Consider the following 17,490-nt stretch of genomic DNA (forward strand, 5'->3'; position numbering starts at 1 on the left):
ATCTCTCTGAAGGCCTTTCAGGGTTTTTCTTTAAAAGCAAGCAGCATTGTTCGGTTTAATGGTTTTCCTTCTACCGAGGATTTTCTGCAGAGTGCCTTGGCAGGAAAGTGTTTTGAAAGGCTGTCTTGCAAGTATACTTTACGCTGCATACATTGCGGTATTAGAAAGATTCGGGGAGTGATAGCAGGTGAAGTAGCACCCTTAGTGACCCGAGTGTGCTGAGTCATGAGAGAAATCAATGGCTCTCACCATGTGAAAAGAGGCCTCTCATGCAAACAGATGTTAAGATAAGCACATGTGTCCTTCCCAGTCCTGGGGGAAGCATAAGGGCACCCTTGGGGAGTTGGTGGAGTCCCAGTGGAGCCAACCACTGATGCCTGTCATGGGGATCCCCAAATCAATGGAAGATATCGCAGAATATAGCTAGAGAGGACCCAGCAAAGGGCACATTGCTACATGCCCCGTGCTCAGTCAGAATCTGGTCCTGCTTCTTAGCCTGCCAGGCCCATTTTGGCACAGTCTGACCCCATCTTTTGGTAATCCTCACAGAACTCTAGCCCACTGGTTGCCATTAATTTGATTTTGAATTGATTTTAAAATGAATTGATTTTAGAATGCTGTGTTACTTTTATTTTTGTTAGCCGCTCTGAGCCCGGCTTCGGCTGGGGAGGGCGGGATATCAATAAAATTATTATTATTGTTGTTGTTGTTATTATTATTATTATTATTGTTGTTGTTATTACTTTGAGAGCATCAAAAGCAAGTCCTTTCAAACTTACTCAGGTGATCCACAGAATTGACGACTTCTTCTTCTTCTTCTTCTTCTTCTTCTTCTTCTTCTTCTTCTTCGCTTCCTCTTTTCTGCTGGGTTATTGGGAAGGAGGAAGTTTTATGATTTCATGCATCTAATTTTAGTTCCCATTTTATAAACTGTGCTGCTTTGAAGTCTAAGTCTATATCCAAAGATAGCAGGGCTAAGGCAGAATTTGGAGAAAGGGCTTGACCTGTAACTGCAGATTATAATGGAGAATACATGATTCTTCAAAAGTTTTTAACGTTCCCACCAAACATGAATAAATGAACCAATGAATCCAAGAACTGTTTTTTTTTAAACAACAACAACATTTTTTATTGGTTTATAAATAAATACAATAACCATTAAGCACTTATCCAGCTGTACAGCCAATGGTCTTGGATTGGATTCTCTGCTAGTGGGTTTTGTAAGGCTGGAATCTGGAATCTGCTACCTGCCACTTGTTGGTAAACGTTTTAACTGTGTGTTTTCATCGGATGCGGACAGGTCTTGCTCAGTTTGAAAACTGGTTGATGGCTGAGGTCAACTATGCCTCTGCAACTAGAAAAGTCCTAAGCCTAAAAAAGAAAAACAGAATAATAATATGAAGTGTTTAATAGGTATTATCAGCTGGGCATGGAACTAAGATTTGGAACAGTTTCCTGTGAGTGCCCAGTGGGGGTGGTTCATAGCACAGACAAAAGTCTCAGAAACCTTTCACCGGTGACCTGGCTTGGTTATTGTCGTAGGCTGGACCCAACCAATTGATGATTTTGAATTATGGTGCTGGAGGAGACTCTTGAGAGTCCCATGGACTGCAAGAAGATCAAACCTATCCATTCTTAAGGAAATCAGCCCTGAATGCTCACTGGAAGGACAGATCGTGAAGCTGAGGCTCCAATACTTTGGCCACCTCATGAGAAGAGAAGACTCCCTGGAAAAGACCCTGATGTTGGGAAAGATGGAGGGCACAAGGAGAAGGGGACGACAGAGGACGAGATGGTTGGATAGTGTATTCGAAGCTAGGAACATGAGTTTGACCAAACTGCGAGAGGCAGTGGAAGACAGGGGTACCTGGCGTGCTCTGGTCCATGGGATCACGAAGAGTCGGACACGACTAAACAACAACAACAACAAAGACCCAACCTCTAGCTGTGGTTCTGCTTCTTTCCCATTTCATCAACTGTCTTGCTTTTATTAGCCTTACATAACCTACTCTGGGGAGCTTTTTTTGGGCTGAGGAGAAGGATGAAAAAAGCTTCACATAAACAAATCTCAGCATTATCTCAACATTTGACCCAACACAGGCGAGTCATTGAGGGTAAAGTGAAACAGGATAATTTAGATGTTGCACGGATTCCAGTTATATCAATAAATGTCATGGTTCTACTGAACCACCAGCATACCAAACAGCACACATGAGGATAACAACAATACTGTAGAACTCTTTTTATGTTTATTGGCAAGTTATTTCATTCAGCAGACCTGTTGCTCTTTTCATACATTTTGTTGTTGTGGTGGTTTTATATGCACATTTGTTTTTTGGAATCTTCTAATGTACTTCTACCAACAACAACACCAAAATTCTCTTTAAAAAACAAAAGCCAATTTCAGTTATTGTTTCAGATGATCAAGTTGCTATGAGTTTTGCCAAATGCAATGCAAAGGATACATTTGATTTGCTTGTAATTTGTGATGACTTATGCAAAGGAGAGAGAAGGGGAGCAAGTGAAGCTATATGGATTTGGTCTTAATTCAGATTGGGGATGAGGATGGAAGAGCAGGTGTGAGTCGAGATTAGCTATTGTTATGCTGCTGGGATAAAGGTAAGGCCAGTGGAAACGTTTCTGACAGATTATAGCTTATCGTGGTGCAAGTAACTTTTGAAATGCCATCGGCCCTGCTCTTCCGCATTGGAATTTCCTTCCTTAAACGTTTCTGAGGATCTGGAAGTGAAAGCGCCATTGGTGCTGAGTGAGGTTCTTTGAGAATAAACAGAGAACAAGCAGAGAGTGAGAAGACAGCTGATTTTCTTACAAATTTCCTGTTTTCTCTGAGCTGGATGAAATCATGAGGTGGGTGGGGTGACATTGGCCCATGTCTACTCACAAAGCAGGGTGTACCCATTTCTTCTATCATTTGGAGAGCAGGTTGTTTAAATTATAGTTCCCAAAATGCATATGATTAACCCACACTGCATTAGTGAGATGTCAAAACTTCTTCACGAGGTTAACTGGAGCAACAAACGTGTTGGAGCTGTTGTAATGCAGTGGTATACAGGGAATCACTTGTTGCACAGTTATATTTTGTGCATTGGCACCCAAACACAGCGATGAGCAACCCGACAAAACAATACGGGTGTTATGTAATGATCAATCTGCTGGTTGCTGGGACCTATCCTCTGCAACCAGGACAGCTCTGTAACATTGGCACTTAAGTTGGGAAGGGTAGCGTAGAGCTGGTGCCTTCTTGCACAAGGGGGAAGCAGGGAAGGAGAAGGGCCCATAGCTTAGAGGTAGAGCATCTGCTTTGCATGCAGAAGGTCCCAGTTTCAATCCCTGTCATCTCCAGGTAGGACTGCGAGGTTCTGTCCGGAACCCTATCACTACACTGCCAATCACAGCCAGATAGACCCCAATGGTCTGATTGACTATAACGTGGCTTTCTGTGAGTTCCTATGAATGTCCCATGCCACTTAGCTGTCCATTGTACCCATTTTTGCTATTTTATTATAGTTGTTAGCCATATTGAGTGCTGCTTTCACCTGTTCTTTCCACAGTTTGTTTTTAATGTTAAGTTAATTTGGTTCTGTCGGTTTATAACTGGAGGTAAGGCTCAAAGCAGGGGTGGGGAAGCCACAGATGGCAAGCCTGCTCATTTGGCTTGTGAAGCCATTGTCATAACCTCCACCATTCCTCTGATGAAAATCAGGGCACGTGTGTTTTGGAGCCACGCTCTTGTTGGAGGCAGTTGACACACATGAAAGCACAGCACCACTCTAAGTGCCAGCTGCAAGTGTTGGCTTATCTTCTTCCCCGAGCACAGTGTTAGTGGAGGGGGAAAATGGGACATTCTGGTATCAAATCAGAAGCCAGGACGGCTTCTGCAATTCCAGGATTGTCCTGGGAAAATCGGGACACTTGAAGGCTATGCATTTTGTCCAAGCTGCACCCACCTACCCCACACCCGATGCCAGGTAAAGCTGGGGCTTGGATGAAAGGGTCTTTGCAGAAACCACTGACCAGCTTATTAGTAGTGCCTGTAAAGCCCCTTGCACACAGATTCTGAAGCACTGACAGTCAGCTGATAATTGGTGCTTGGGAAACATTGTGCAAAGGGGCTTTGCAAGTGCTTTGCTGATTTCAACCTGCACAGGCAAAAATAGGTCACTTGGCATCACTTGGGTTGTCCCCATCTGTCTATCAAATTCAGCCCATGGATGTGAGTGGAGATAAGGATTCCTCAGCCTTGGCTCAAAAAAACCTTCCCTTACACAGGTCTAAGAAATGCGTTAAAAAGAAAGCAAAGCGAAGCTGAAGATTTAATTATTTCTCTCTTTCCCTACAGTAGAGGCGCTGAGAACAGACATGCCCTCCGACAGCAGACTATTGTCCGAGAGAAAGGCAGGAGGCTTGCCAATCGTGGACCGGCATATATGTTTAATGACCACTCAACCAGCCTTTCTCTTGAAGAGGAACGTTTTTTGGAAGCGGCAGAATATGGCAACATTCCTGTGGTCCGCAAGATGCTGGAGGAATGTGCCTCGCTCAACGTGAACTGCGTGGACTACATGGGGCAGAATGCTCTGCAGCTCGCCGTTGCGAACGAACACCTGGAAATCACTGAGCTCTTGCTTAATAAGGAGAACCTGTCACGGGTTGGGGACGCCCTGCTCCTGGCCATTAGCAAAGGTTATGTCCGGATAGTAGAAGCCATTTTGGGTCACCCTGCCTTCGCCGAAGGCAAGAGGCTGGCCACAAGCCCCAGCCAATCGGAGGTGCAGCACGATGACTTTTACGCCTACGACGAGGACGGCACCCGCTTCTCTCACGACGTGACCCCCATCATCCTAGCTGCTCACTGCCACGAGTACGAAATCGTGCACACCTTGCTGAGGAAAGGCGCTCGCATCGAGAGGCCCCACGACTACTTCTGCAAATGCAGCGAATGCAACGAGAAGCAAAAGCACGATTCCTTCAGCCATTCCAGGTCCAGGATCAATGCCTACAAAGGTTTGGCCAGCCCTGCTTACCTTTCCTTGTCTAGCGAGGACCCCGTAATGATTGCCTTAGAACTAAGCAATGAGCTGGCTGTGCTTGCTAACATTGAAAAAGAATTCAAGGTAAGTTGTTTGGGGGTTTTTTTCTCCTGGGGTTAGGGGTTAGTTTTATAACAGGAGGCCACTGCTGGATCAAGCCATCTACTTTAGCTTCCTGTTTCCATTGGTTAATGTAAAAACATAAGAAGATCCTGATGGTTCTGGGCAATGCCCCATCTGGTCAACCACCGTGGGGAACCTGCAAGTAGGAACCAAAGACAAGAACACTCTTCCCTCCTGCCAGGATATTTTTTTTTGAGGGGGTATGTGGCTGCTGCCGTCTCTGCCGCCACTCCCACCCCGCCAGAGGCGTTCTGGTGCCACCCGCCAAAGCTGGTCTACTACAAAGTGCTTATTTTTTCCTCCTTTCAATGACACATGGGCCACTCTAGCCATGTGACTTTGTGGTAGAGAAGGACTTTCCGCTATAGCCGTATCCTCCAAATGTCTCTAGGAAGTCCACAAATATGGATGGAAGTTTTGTCTCCCCAGTGTCTGGCATTCTGAGGTATACTGCCCCCCAGAGCATGTGTGGGGGGGTCAATTTAGTTATGAAAATGTGGAGCTGTCATTGTTTGGCCACAGGCTAAGAAGCCAAGCACAGCTAAGGATGTTATTGATTACTCAGCCTACAGTGGAAAAAATATATATTGTCATGCCAGTTTAAGGGGAATCTAATGAACCACCTTTAGATCACTTTCACATTGCCAAAGATGAGGACAAAAGAGGGTGCCAGTTTGCACAAAACATGTGCATGCTAATTTGCATGTACAGGTGCAAATTTATAAGTAATTACTTTAATTTTAACCGTGCATCTCACCATAGTGGGGGAGACTGCAGCCTGGTGACCTATGTGACTGCTTGGTTTGCTGCTGTGCAGGTGATCACTGCTGATTGGGAAAATGCAAGCCCCACCTCCCTCTCCTCCTCCTAAAATGGACTTGGAGCAGGCAGGACTTGTGCCAGTCACCTTTGAATAAAGCTAGATGGGTCACTAGTTAATGTTATGCTTGTTGCTTATTTTAAAAAATGGCCGATTTCTGTGGCTTCTTTTCCTTCACAGAATGATTACAAAAAATTGTCTATGCAGTGCAAAGACTTTGTGGTTGGACTTCTTGATTTATGCAGAAACACAGAAGAAGTAGAAGCTATTCTAAACGGAGATGTTGAGCTGCACCACGGGGAGCACGGACGCCCTAGCCTTAGCCGCCTAAAACTTGCCATAAAGTATGAAGTCAAAAAGGTAAGCTCTGGTTTAAGCAGCTGATTGGGTCAGAGATGTTTCTATTAATTTCCTTCCCATTTATCTTCCTACCCAAGTACCAAGTATCCAAATAACACACAGAGTTCCACGAACATTTGTCCTTGTCCCAATGAATCAGCATGTGAAGATAAACCTTCCTGAACTTTCTGGATAATTTGGAAGTGCTTTTGACATTCAATTTAGCATTTATATATCCTGCAGTACATAAGCGGAAACCTGCAGGACATACAGCCCACATGCAGTACATGTTTCAGGGCTATAGCTAAGTGGTAGAGCACATGTTTTACACCCAGCAAATCCCAGGTTCAATCCCTGATATCTCCAAGTAGGACTGGGAAAGATTCCTTTCTGAAACTTTGGAGTGCCACTTCCAGTCCGACGGAGCAGTGTTGTGACTTGGTGCAAGGCGGCTTAAAGGCAAATATCAATAATTGGAACTAGTCCTAGATTCTAACAGATTGCCACTGAAGTCCTTTCAAAATTGGCATGTTCTGCATAAACCTGGGCTGCACCAGTCAAAATTATAATATAGCCCAATTGCATTACAGTCCCTTCCCCCCCAAAAAACCCCAATTTCAATGAAATGGAAGCCTTTGAAGGTGTGGAGAGGTCCATGTGAGTATCAACTACATGGGTGGGGAACACTCAACTTTGGAGAAAGTTGCTCTATAGCTTCCATGAGGTGCCTGCTGTGCAGATTTTATTTAAATGTAGCTAAAGTGCACCTCACATTTTCAGAGGCACAAGGCCTCTCCTACAAAATGCTGTGATCCAATAAAAGGGAATGGATGCTACCACCATGCCAAGATTGAAAAATTTCCCAGAGGCCATGTCTGAACACAATTTACACCATCTGCTTGACCCAACCTGGCAGATTTTATTTGCAGTAAGAATCTTCTGGGGAAACCTGGAGGGAAAAAACATTTTAAAGGATGAAATTGCAGAAAACGTAAAACCCAGTGTGTTGTCTTGACAAGGAAACTTCCTGTTTTATATAGGCATGTATTGCACACAGAAGCTTCTTTCATCCACACCGCTGCTCTTCCCTCTGTGATAATCACATGAAGATTACCTGCTTTGTTTCTGTTTTAATACCTTTGCTAGCGGCTAATTATGAAATGAGTGGTGGTAATGTTCTCTTGTACTCCTTACCTTTGTCGTTTAGTTTGTAGCACATCCAAACTGCCAGCAGCAGCTCCTCTCTATCTGGTATGAGAATCTGTCAGGTTTACGACAACAGACGATGGCGGTGAAGTTTTTAGTGGTTCTTGCTGTTGCTGTTGGGCTGCCATTCCTGTCGATGGCTTATTGGATTGCTCCATGCAGTAAGGTACTAGTTGGTGCAAGGTTGCACCAGCCTTTTAAAACAGTTTCTGTACTTCGTTTGCATGCAGATTTGAAAGTGGGCTAAAGTGAAGCATGCACAATAAATAAGAGAGGCACTTAGCAATGCTTTAGTAGCAAGTTATTTATTGTAATGGTGTGAAGGCAGGATCACACACCTTGTTCGCAATAAAAAGCAGCGAAAGCATTATGTTCAACTTAATTTGCTTTTCATTTGTGAAGGTGGCAGGAATGGGGGAGAAAACAGTGGCTGAAAGGCATCATTTATGTCTTTTGTGTTCGTGCCTGTGCTGTTTGTTGGCAACACACATGCATATAATCTCTCTCTCTTTCTCTCTCTCTCTCTCTCTCTCTGTATTTTATCATTTGAAGCCTTAAGCCTTTTAAACTAGCGTACTGTACTGAAAATGGGACAGCTTGAAGCTAACGAAAAATCTGATTGCATAATGAAATACCAACATCCAATATCAACATTACATTATGAAATATCAACAGCAATGACAGCATTAACACAATACAAGACGCCATACTGGTGCTGCAGTCCAGTTACACAAACAGAGTAGCTAAATGTTTACATTGCTGTGCAATCGCCTTTAAACTGAAGACCCAGGGGAGCAGACCCAGGGCAGTAAGAAGATAAAGAGATTTGTGACATGTTTTTCAATGGCCCAGTACACACGTAACACTTAGCCAAACTATGGCTGAGCACAAATGAGCAAGTGCCCACAGACTGAAAAACATGGCTACTTTGCTTCTGGCTGGAGCTAAGTCATGGGTTGGCTTAGTGTCCAAACCCATGCTCCCTAAGACATGGGTTGGCTTAGTGTCCAAACCCAGGCTCCCTAAGACAAACCATGAGTGCCAAACCAAACCTTGTGGTTTGTCTAGAATAAAACAAGCCACTAGCCTGGGTTCAGAAGCAATGCTGAACTAAATCATGGCTTAGCGCTGTGCAGCATGGCGGCAGCAGTGCTGGGTGGAGCTAAATGGCTGTAATTTTTACTCCATGCGCTTACTCGTTTATGTCATGGCTTGGCTTAGCATTGCATGTGGACCAGGCCATTGTGGCAGAAATGTTCCCAGGCAACTGAAACTCTGGAGAGCCACTGCTAGCCATACTGGCTTTTTTTTTTTTTTACTACTGCTGCTTATTGCATGCCACATCTGTCTTCTGCCCGCTCTGACCTGCTTTCCTGGCACCTTCAAGTGACGCTGTTTCCCAGCCTCATCCTCACTTGTGAATGCAGGCAGGTAATCAATTTGAAAGGACACTGCCAAGGTATTTTATTTATCATTTACAAAGTGTGTTTTAATCATTGCTGTCTTTAACCATCCCCTTGGAAGCTTTAAAAAGGAGCTTGTCAGTATAAACAACAAGCTTTATTAGGGGGAGGGAATAGTCATTTAGCCTCTGAAGGGACTGACAGACTGTTTTGCAAAAGAAAAACAAAACTATTTTTAGGCTGCCACCCTAAACAAACTTACTGGAGCATTTGTCTCAATGAATTAGACTTGCTTCTGAGTTAAAGTGCGTGTTGCTACTTATTTATTTGGCTGGAGGATGAGGGTGGAATGAAGATTTCCTAAATAATTTAGCAGACTAGTGTGCCCAGCATGTGGCTTTACCAACCTTTATTAATATTAGATTCAGCCATACTTAACTTTTCGTAAACAGTTTATTTATCTTTGGCCATTTTCCACTGGCCTTTCACTCCTTCCTAGCTTAAACATTGTCAGGGTTTCTGGGAGAGAGGAGGAGATGACAGAGGAGACGGAGAGCGAGTGGGAGGAGGGGCAGAAGGATGAGGAAGAAGATGACGGAATTCTGAGGGAATCCACGAGTCTGAGCAGCGAGTCAGAGGATTCTCAAAAGGGGGTTACCTTAATCAAGCAAAAGGGAGGAGAAGGGAGAAGCGGAGAGGAGCCCAGTGGAAGACAGACGCAGCAAGAGGCGTCTCAGCCGGAACGGAGAAAAGGGGGTGGAGTCGTCAGCCTCTCGGAGGGAGCAGGATTAGGAGAGAACAGAGAAAGGGGGTTGGAGCAAGGTGTTCAGCCGGAAAGGGTGGAGAGCAGAACAAGGGGTGGTGTAGCGGTCGAAAGAAAGGTCAGCAGCAACGTACGCGCGCCAAGTTCAAACGTAGAGGCGCGCGGAAGTGGAGAGAGCTCAGGGGAGGAGCCCGGCCCTAAAGCCAGAAGGAGGGGGGAAGAGGCGGCAGAGGATTCAGCCTCAGGCGAGTCACGGAGAGAGGGAACCCAGGGGGGCAGGAAGACCCTGCGGAAAAGAAAGGAGAGGAAGAGGTGGTCTAGAGCCAGGCTATTAAGTTGGTGTGGAAGAGGGGAGGAGTCAGAGGGGACTTCAGCGGTCTAACGTGACAGACGTACGGCCACGATGCTGAACTGTACGAGAAGCAGAAATCTTCAATAAACTTTTCCTGTAAATAAACTGCAACGGAGTGAGGTCTCTTGTGAGCTGGGACCCGTCCTGGGTGGCCGTGACAGTAAGTCCCCTCTCAGAAAGCAAAAATTTTTTTTTGCGAAGCTCACGAACGGGAGCAGCCATGAGCGCTGAGGAGCAGCTGGTTGCACTGCGGGATCAGGTTACCGCTCTCACATCGGCAGTCATTGCTTCGCAGAAGAAGAATGACGACTTGGAGAAGACGTGCCAGGATTTGCAGGCAAGGTGGGAACACGCGGACAGGGCGGGGGCCCCAGGTTCCAGAGCGGAGGGCATTGCGCTTGGACGGAGGGGGGGTGCCCTGGTTCCGCATTTTAATGGCAACTTGCAAGACTATCCCAATTTCAGAGCGGACGTCGTATATGCACTGCATTTACTCCGTCACAATTTTAAAGATGAGGAGGAGAAAGTGGGGTTCATTGTTTCGCACCTGCATGGGGAGGCCAGGGCTTGGCTACGCAATCTGTGGCGCGAAGATGGACCGGCCCGTCGCAATTCAACTGCGTTCATCAAAGCGATGGATTCTTGTTTTCAATCCTCTGTGGATGTGGACATTGCGCGCCGTCAAATGCACGGGCTGAGGCAGGGGAAAGCGACTGTGCGCCAATACCACTCTAAATTTTTTGCATTGCTCACCGCCTTAGATTGGCCAAAGGACAGTAAGCCGGTCAGAGATCTTTTTTGGGAGGGATTGAGCCCCCCCATCAAGGATGAGATCGCTAGGGGGGACAGACCCCAGACCCTAGAAGACGTGGTGCAACGGGCTTTAGCTATTGGAATTCGACATGAGGGACGTCCGTGGCACGAGGAGGACGGGCCCCAAGCGCGTGCGCAAGCGAGGACTCTCCCTTTTGTGCACAGGGATTTCAGCCGTGCGCACCCCTCGCCAATGGGGAAGGACAGCGAGGAGCCAATGGAGATTGGTGGTGCTAGGGCTCAGAAGCCATCCCAGAGCCCTGTCCCTGGTGCAGCCAAAGCGAAGCCTCCTAGAGGAACCAGGAAGTGTTACATCTGTGACAGTGCGCACCATATGGCGAAAGAGTGCCCCCAGAGGCTCCAGAAGCACACTGCAGCACTGGCAACTGTAACAGCAGAGGTGCAACCAGGGGAGCAGCTTCAGGGAAACGACAGTGCCTGGCTGGAAGCAGAGCTACTGGGGCTCAGCCAGGCGGATCTGTAGACAAGCCCCCAGCATCACTGCAGAGCGTGGACCCTTTGCCTCCCAGACCGGCAGTTCTGCTCACAGCAACACTCCAGTTGCCTGATGGGAGACTCCTCGAGGTTCCAATAACGATCGATTCGGGAAGCAACGCCGACTTCGTGGGACTGCAGTTCGTTAAGCAGCACAACATGGCGCTCCTGCCTGCAACGACGCCTCTGAACGTGGTCACGGTAGACGGCAGGAAGTTGCTGGGGGGGCAAGTGGTGCAGCAAACCCCTCCCATGATGATGCAGATTGGCAACCATCGAGAACTTATTAGTTTCAATGTCACCCACTTATCGGACACACCCATCGTGTTAGGCATGAGTTGGCTGGAGAGGCACAGTCCCGCGGTTGCGTGGTACCAGCGGCAGATCACCTTTTGTTCATCGTATTGTGCTCAGCATTGCTTTCAGACCGATCAGGGAGGAGAAGCCGAGCAGCAGTTGCATCTGGGTATGGTGCAAACAGTGCCTCACAAGTACCAGGACTTCTTGGAGGTTTTCTGTGAGAAGGAAGCTGACAAGTTGCCGCCTCACAGACCTTACGACTGCGCGATTGATTTAGTGCCAGGGGCGCAACTGCCTGCTGCCAAGCTGTACTCCATGTCGGAAGACGAGATGCAAGAGCTTCGGGAGTTCATAGACCATAACCTCAAGCGAGGTTTCATCCAGGAATCTAAAGCAGCGGGTGGCAGCCCTGTGTTCTTTGTGAAGAAGAAAAACACGCCCCAAAAAAGGCTTATAGTGGATTACAGGTTCATAAACAGCTTGACTAAGCCCAAAGCTTTCCCCATGCCCAAGATTGACGACCTTTTAGCGACCGTCAGGAGGGGCAAGATTTTCACCAAGCTGGACCTACGTGGAGCTTACAATCTCATCCGCATCCGGAAAGGAGATGAGTGGAAGACCGCCATGTTCACCCCTCTGGGCACATACGAATACAGAGTCATGCCTTTCGGTCTCCAAAATGGCAGCCACGTTTTTCAAGCATTTATGCACCACGTGCTAGCAGGTCTCCTCTACAAGAAGTGTGTCTGCTTTCTCGACGATATCCTGATTTTCTCGGAATCGTCGGAGGATCACGATAAGGACGTGAGGGAGGTCCTGCAGAGGCTGAAGGACCACAGGCTGTACGCCAAGTTGGAAAAATGCCAGTTTGATGTCAGAGAGGTTGATTTCCTTGGCTACAAGTTGTCCGACGAGGGACTGGCCATGGACAGGGCTAAGGTTCAAGCGCTGTTGGACTGGAAAAGCCCTCGAAATCGGAAAGAGGTCCAGAGGTTCATCGGCTTTGCCAATTTTTACCGCAAGTTTATTAAAGGTTTTGCGAACGCGACGGCGGCTATCACTGACACCCTCAGTTCCAAGAAGAAGAAGTTCGTCTGGACCGAACAAGCGGAGCGGTCCTTCCGGACGCTTAAAGGTCTTTTCGCCTCCGAAGAGCAGCTGCTCCACGTGAATCCCGGCAGACCCATGCGGGTAGAGACCGATGCGTCAGACAGAGCGGTTGGGGCCGTTCTTTTGCAAGAGGATTCGCAAGGCAACTGGAGACCGGGTGCGTTCTACTCCCGGAAGCTCAGCAAGACGGAGCGCAATTATACCATATGGGACAGGGAGTTGTTGGCCATTCATGCAGCTTTCAAAGCGTGGCGACACTTCTTAATAGGAGCCAAGCACACGGTGCAAGTCCGCACGGATCACAAGAACTTAGAGTATTGGCGGACGGCTAAGTTACAGACCCAGCGACACATGCGCTGGGCGGAGTTCTTTGCGGATTTCGACTTCAAAATAGAATACATCCCAGGAGACTCCAATGTTATTGCAGACGCGCTGTCCCGAAAGCCGCAATACTTGGAGGAAGCAGCTCCAATCGCAGCAAAGCACATTTTCGCACCGCAGGCGTGGACGTGCGCTACCATCGCAGTCGACCTGGACGCGGTGCGACGCGCGTTGCAAAGGGATCAGTTTGCACAGTCCAAGATGGAGGAGCTACGCGGAGGGTCGCGAGACAACGATGAGTTCCAATTGCAAGATGGACTTTTGACTCGTAAGGGTGCCCTTTACGTGCCCACCGACGATCTTCGAGCCAAGGTTCTGCAACAATTGCATGACGCCCCTAGTGCAGGCCATTTCGGCAAAGAGAAGACGATGGAATTGGTGGCTAGAGACTTTTGGTGGCCCCAGATGAGAGGAGAGGTGGCGGACTACGTCGCCAGGTGTGATATCTGCCAGAGGTCCAAACCAGTGCACCAGAAGCAGGCGGGATTGCTAGAACCGCTGGAGACACCGCAGCAACCGTGGGAGAGGGTAGCGTTGGACTTTGTTACGGACCTGCCCAGCTCCAGAGGTAAGACGGCGGTGTTAGTGGTGGTGGACTTGTTCACCAAGATGGCGCATTTCATCCCTTGTGCCAAGGTGGCGACGGCAGAACAGACCGCAAAGCTCTTCATCGATCACGTCTTCAGAGTGCATGGACTTCCGCAGTCCGTCTTGTCCGACAGGGGGCGCCAGTTTGTTTCCACTTTCTGGCGAAAGCTTCTGGGCATATTGCACGTCAAAATCAACCTGACATCGGCGAGACATCCACAAACCAACGGTCAAGCGGAGAGGGTCAACGCGATCATGCAGCAGTACCTGCGGTGCTACGCCAACCAGCGACCTGCGGCGTGGGTGGACTATCTGCCGATGGCTGAATTCGCCTACAACAACACGAAACACGCATCCACCGGGGTGACGCCTTTCTTCGCGAACAATGGCCGTCATCCCAGAACCTTCCCGAGATTTGCGGCACCAGGAGGGGGGGGGCCTCAAGATGCCGACCAGTTTGCAGCGGAGTTGCAAGAGGTGCACGAGGAGCTGCGGAGACATTTGGAGCTGGCAAAACAGGCGTATAAGGTGCAGGCCGATAAGCACAGGAGGGCGGGAGAGGACATCCAGATTGGGGACTGGGTGTGGTTAGCAGCCCACGCGATGCCGGCCAGGTCATTGGCCAAGAAGAAGTTAGGACACAGGCAGCTGGGGCCATATCAAGTTGAGGCTAAGATCAATCCGGTGGCTTTTCGTCTAGCCCTTCCGGAGGGTTCCAGGGTGCACCCGGTCTTTCATAGGTCGGTGCTCACTCCCTACAAAACCCCACACAGGTTTCAAGAGTCAGGAGCACTCCCAGAGCCACGTAGGAGGGCGCCTGAGGGGGGGGAATCGCCAAGACCAGAACCTCTTAACGAGGTCACAGAGATACTGGACTCGAGATGGGGGGAGGAGGGAGTTGAATATTTTCTAGCCAGGGAAGGCACTCCGGCCTCTGCCAATAGCTGGGTGCCGGGTTACGCGTTGGACGAACCCCTGTTGAAGGAGGAGTTCCATGCACTTTTTCCGCACAAGCCCATGCCCGAGGAGTATTTTGATGATTGGCTTTTCACGCCCACTTTGTCAGACAGCACGTTCGAGGGTTTCTCCTCACCCGAGGGCCATACGCCCGAAACAAGCCCGACCAGGGATCCGAGACTGGGGGGGGAGGAGACAGGCCCTTGTTGGTGGGTGGATCAGCCAAGGGAGGCATGGAGTCAGAGATGGATGGTAGGTCCTTGGCAGGCAGCGCCAGGAGAAGCAGTGATGGAGGAAGAGACTGTGAGGTCTGTGGGTGGGGAACCCGAGTTCGAACACACATATACGGAGATGACAGAGGAGAACGTTGAGGTGGACAACTTGTATCCTGAACCGACCCAGGAAGTACCACGTTTTCCTCAACCTGCACCCGGCGAGCGGGAGGGGGGAAGGGGGGGCTTCGAGGGGGGGATGGATGTCAGGGTTTCTGGGAGAGAGGAGGAGATGACAGAGGAGACGGAGAGCGAGTGGGAGGAGGGGCAGAAGGATGAGGAAGAAGATGACGGAATTCTGAGGGAATCCACGAGTCTGAGCAGCGAGTCAGAGGATTCTCAAAAGGGGGTTACCTTAATCAAGCAAAAGGGAGGAGAAGGGAGAAGCGGAGAGGAGCCCAGTGGAAGACAGACGCAGCAAGAGGCGTCTCAGCCGGAACGGAGAAAAGGGGGTGGAGTCGTCAGCCTCTCGGAGGGAGCAGGATTAGGAGAGAACAGAGAAAGGGGGTTGGAGCAAGGTGTTCAGCCGGAAAGGGTGGAGAGCAGAACAAGGGGTGGTGTAGCGGTCGAAAGAAAGGTCAGCAGCAACGTACGCGCGCCAAGTTCAAACGTAGAGGCGCGCGGAAGTGGAGAGAGCTCAGGGGAGGAGCCCGGCCCTAAAGCCAGAAGGAGGGGGGAAGAGGCGGCAGAGGATTCAGCCTCAGGCGAGTCACGGAGAGAGGGAACCCAGGGGGGCAGGAAGACCCTGCGGAAAAGAAAGGAGAGGAAGAGGTGGTCTAGAGCCAGGCTATTAAGTTGGTGTGGAAGAGGGGAGGAGTCAGAGGGGACTTCAGCGGTCTAACGTGACAGACGTACGGCCACGATGCTGAACTGTACGAGAAGCAGAAATCTTCAATAAACTTTTCCTGTAAATAAACTGCAACGGAGTGAGGTCTCTTGTGAGCTGGGACCCGTCCTGGGTGGCCGTGACAAACATGCTTAAGAAAAGAACGAAAGTAGCTCGAGACTCTTCGTAATGGTGCCTATTAAATAGTTGCTGGAAAAATAAAAAAAATGGAAGTATTTGTGGTTGATTCTGTTTTGAAAAATGAAAACAATTTAACCTCCCTTTACATATAAACCAGACTTATTGCAAATACAGTGGTACCTCAGGTTACATACACTTCAGGTTACAGACTCCACTAACCCAGAAATAGTGCTTCAGGTTAAGAACGTTGCTTCAGGATGAGAACAGAAATCATGCTCCGGTGGCGCAGCAGCAGCAGGAAGCCCCATTAGCTAAAGTGGTGCTTCAGGTTAAGAACAGTTTCAGGTTAAGTACGGACCTCAGGAACGAATTAAGTACTTAACCCAAGGTACCACTGTGCAGTTTCCCTCATTCAGTGAGATATTATGTTTGCTTCCTTCTCTTGCCAAACCTTTTCCCATGAGCTGTGAGCAGCAAACTTACCACATCCTGGAAAGTTTCTCTGCACACATCCTGCCTGACGCTTTTGACGTCTTGTGTTCCAACCTGTCATGCACCCCTTTCGCCGTGTAACCTGACCAGAGCCTGCATGCCTTTCAAATTAATCTGGCTCTGGAGTGCTGACTATGAAAGTATTTTAAAACCTATGGGAAATTCCAATGCCTACTATTTCTAACAGTCTCTAATTTCAATCTAATAGTTATATTTACAGTGGTACCTCGGGTTAAGTACTTAATTCGTTCCGGAGGTCCATACTTAACCTGAAACTGTTCTTAACCTGGAGCACCACTTTAGCTAATGGGGCCTCCTGCTGCCACCGCGCCACCAAAGCCCGATTTCTGTTCTTATCCTGAAGCAAAGTTCTTAACCTGAAGCACAATTTCTGGCTTAGTGGAGTGTGTAACCTGAAGCGTATGTAACCTGAAGCATATGTAACCCGAGGTACCACTGTATTCGCTTTCTAAAAGATAATTTGCTACCCTCCTATAGAACCGATCAAACAGAGTGGTTCAAGTTTTCCATAGGCCTTACACAGAATCCTGGATCTTCCCCATCTTTTCCACATTTTTTGGTGGCTAGGGAAACAATTTCTAAACCTGCAATCCTATGCACACTTACTTGGGATTTGCTTCCATTGAATAGGTTTGGCAAGAGAAGGGAGACAGTCACAGATGCACTCAGAATACTGAGTTGACCCTCTAATCCTTGGGTGAGAAGTCTTCTTCAGGCTGAAGGCTGCATTACCTGCTAGAAAGCTGGCAGGAGCCATATTTGAATAGTGGGCAGGGCCACATTCAACCGCACACCTGACCGACACACCCTTAACATACAGGGACATACACCATCATACACAGTCAAGTATACGCACAAAACTATTTCCCATAGAAAGAGGCATAGATTTAATTCCTATTAATTCCATTTAAATTTCACCATACATTTTCCCTGTAGAATTCGCAAAAAAAGTTCATAAGCTAATAGCCATTGTCCATGAATTTGTCTAATCCCATTCTTTTTTTCTTTTTACATTTTCCAAATTTTTATACACATCT

General features: G+C 48.2%; 1 protein-coding gene across 1 annotated transcript in view; it reads left to right on the forward strand.

Moving 5' to 3' along the window:
• Window positions 1–17,490, forward strand: part of TRPC6 (transient receptor potential cation channel subfamily C member 6) — a 75,536-nt gene that overhangs the window by 39,271 nt on the left and 18,775 nt on the right. Inside the window, exons 2-4 of the mRNA XM_081909666.1 lie at window positions 4,361–5,135; window positions 6,175–6,354; window positions 7,541–7,705. Coding sequence (XP_081765792.1) covers window positions 4,361–5,135; window positions 6,175–6,354; window positions 7,541–7,705 — 1,120 coding nt within the window. The remainder of the gene's footprint in view (window positions 1–4,360; window positions 5,136–6,174; window positions 6,355–7,540; window positions 7,706–17,490) is intronic.

The sequence above is a fragment of the Podarcis melisellensis genome, assembly GCF_964234715.1.
Source record: "Podarcis melisellensis genome assembly, chromosome: 4".
Lineage (NCBI taxonomy): Eukaryota > Metazoa > Chordata > Lepidosauria > Squamata > Lacertidae > Podarcis > Podarcis melisellensis.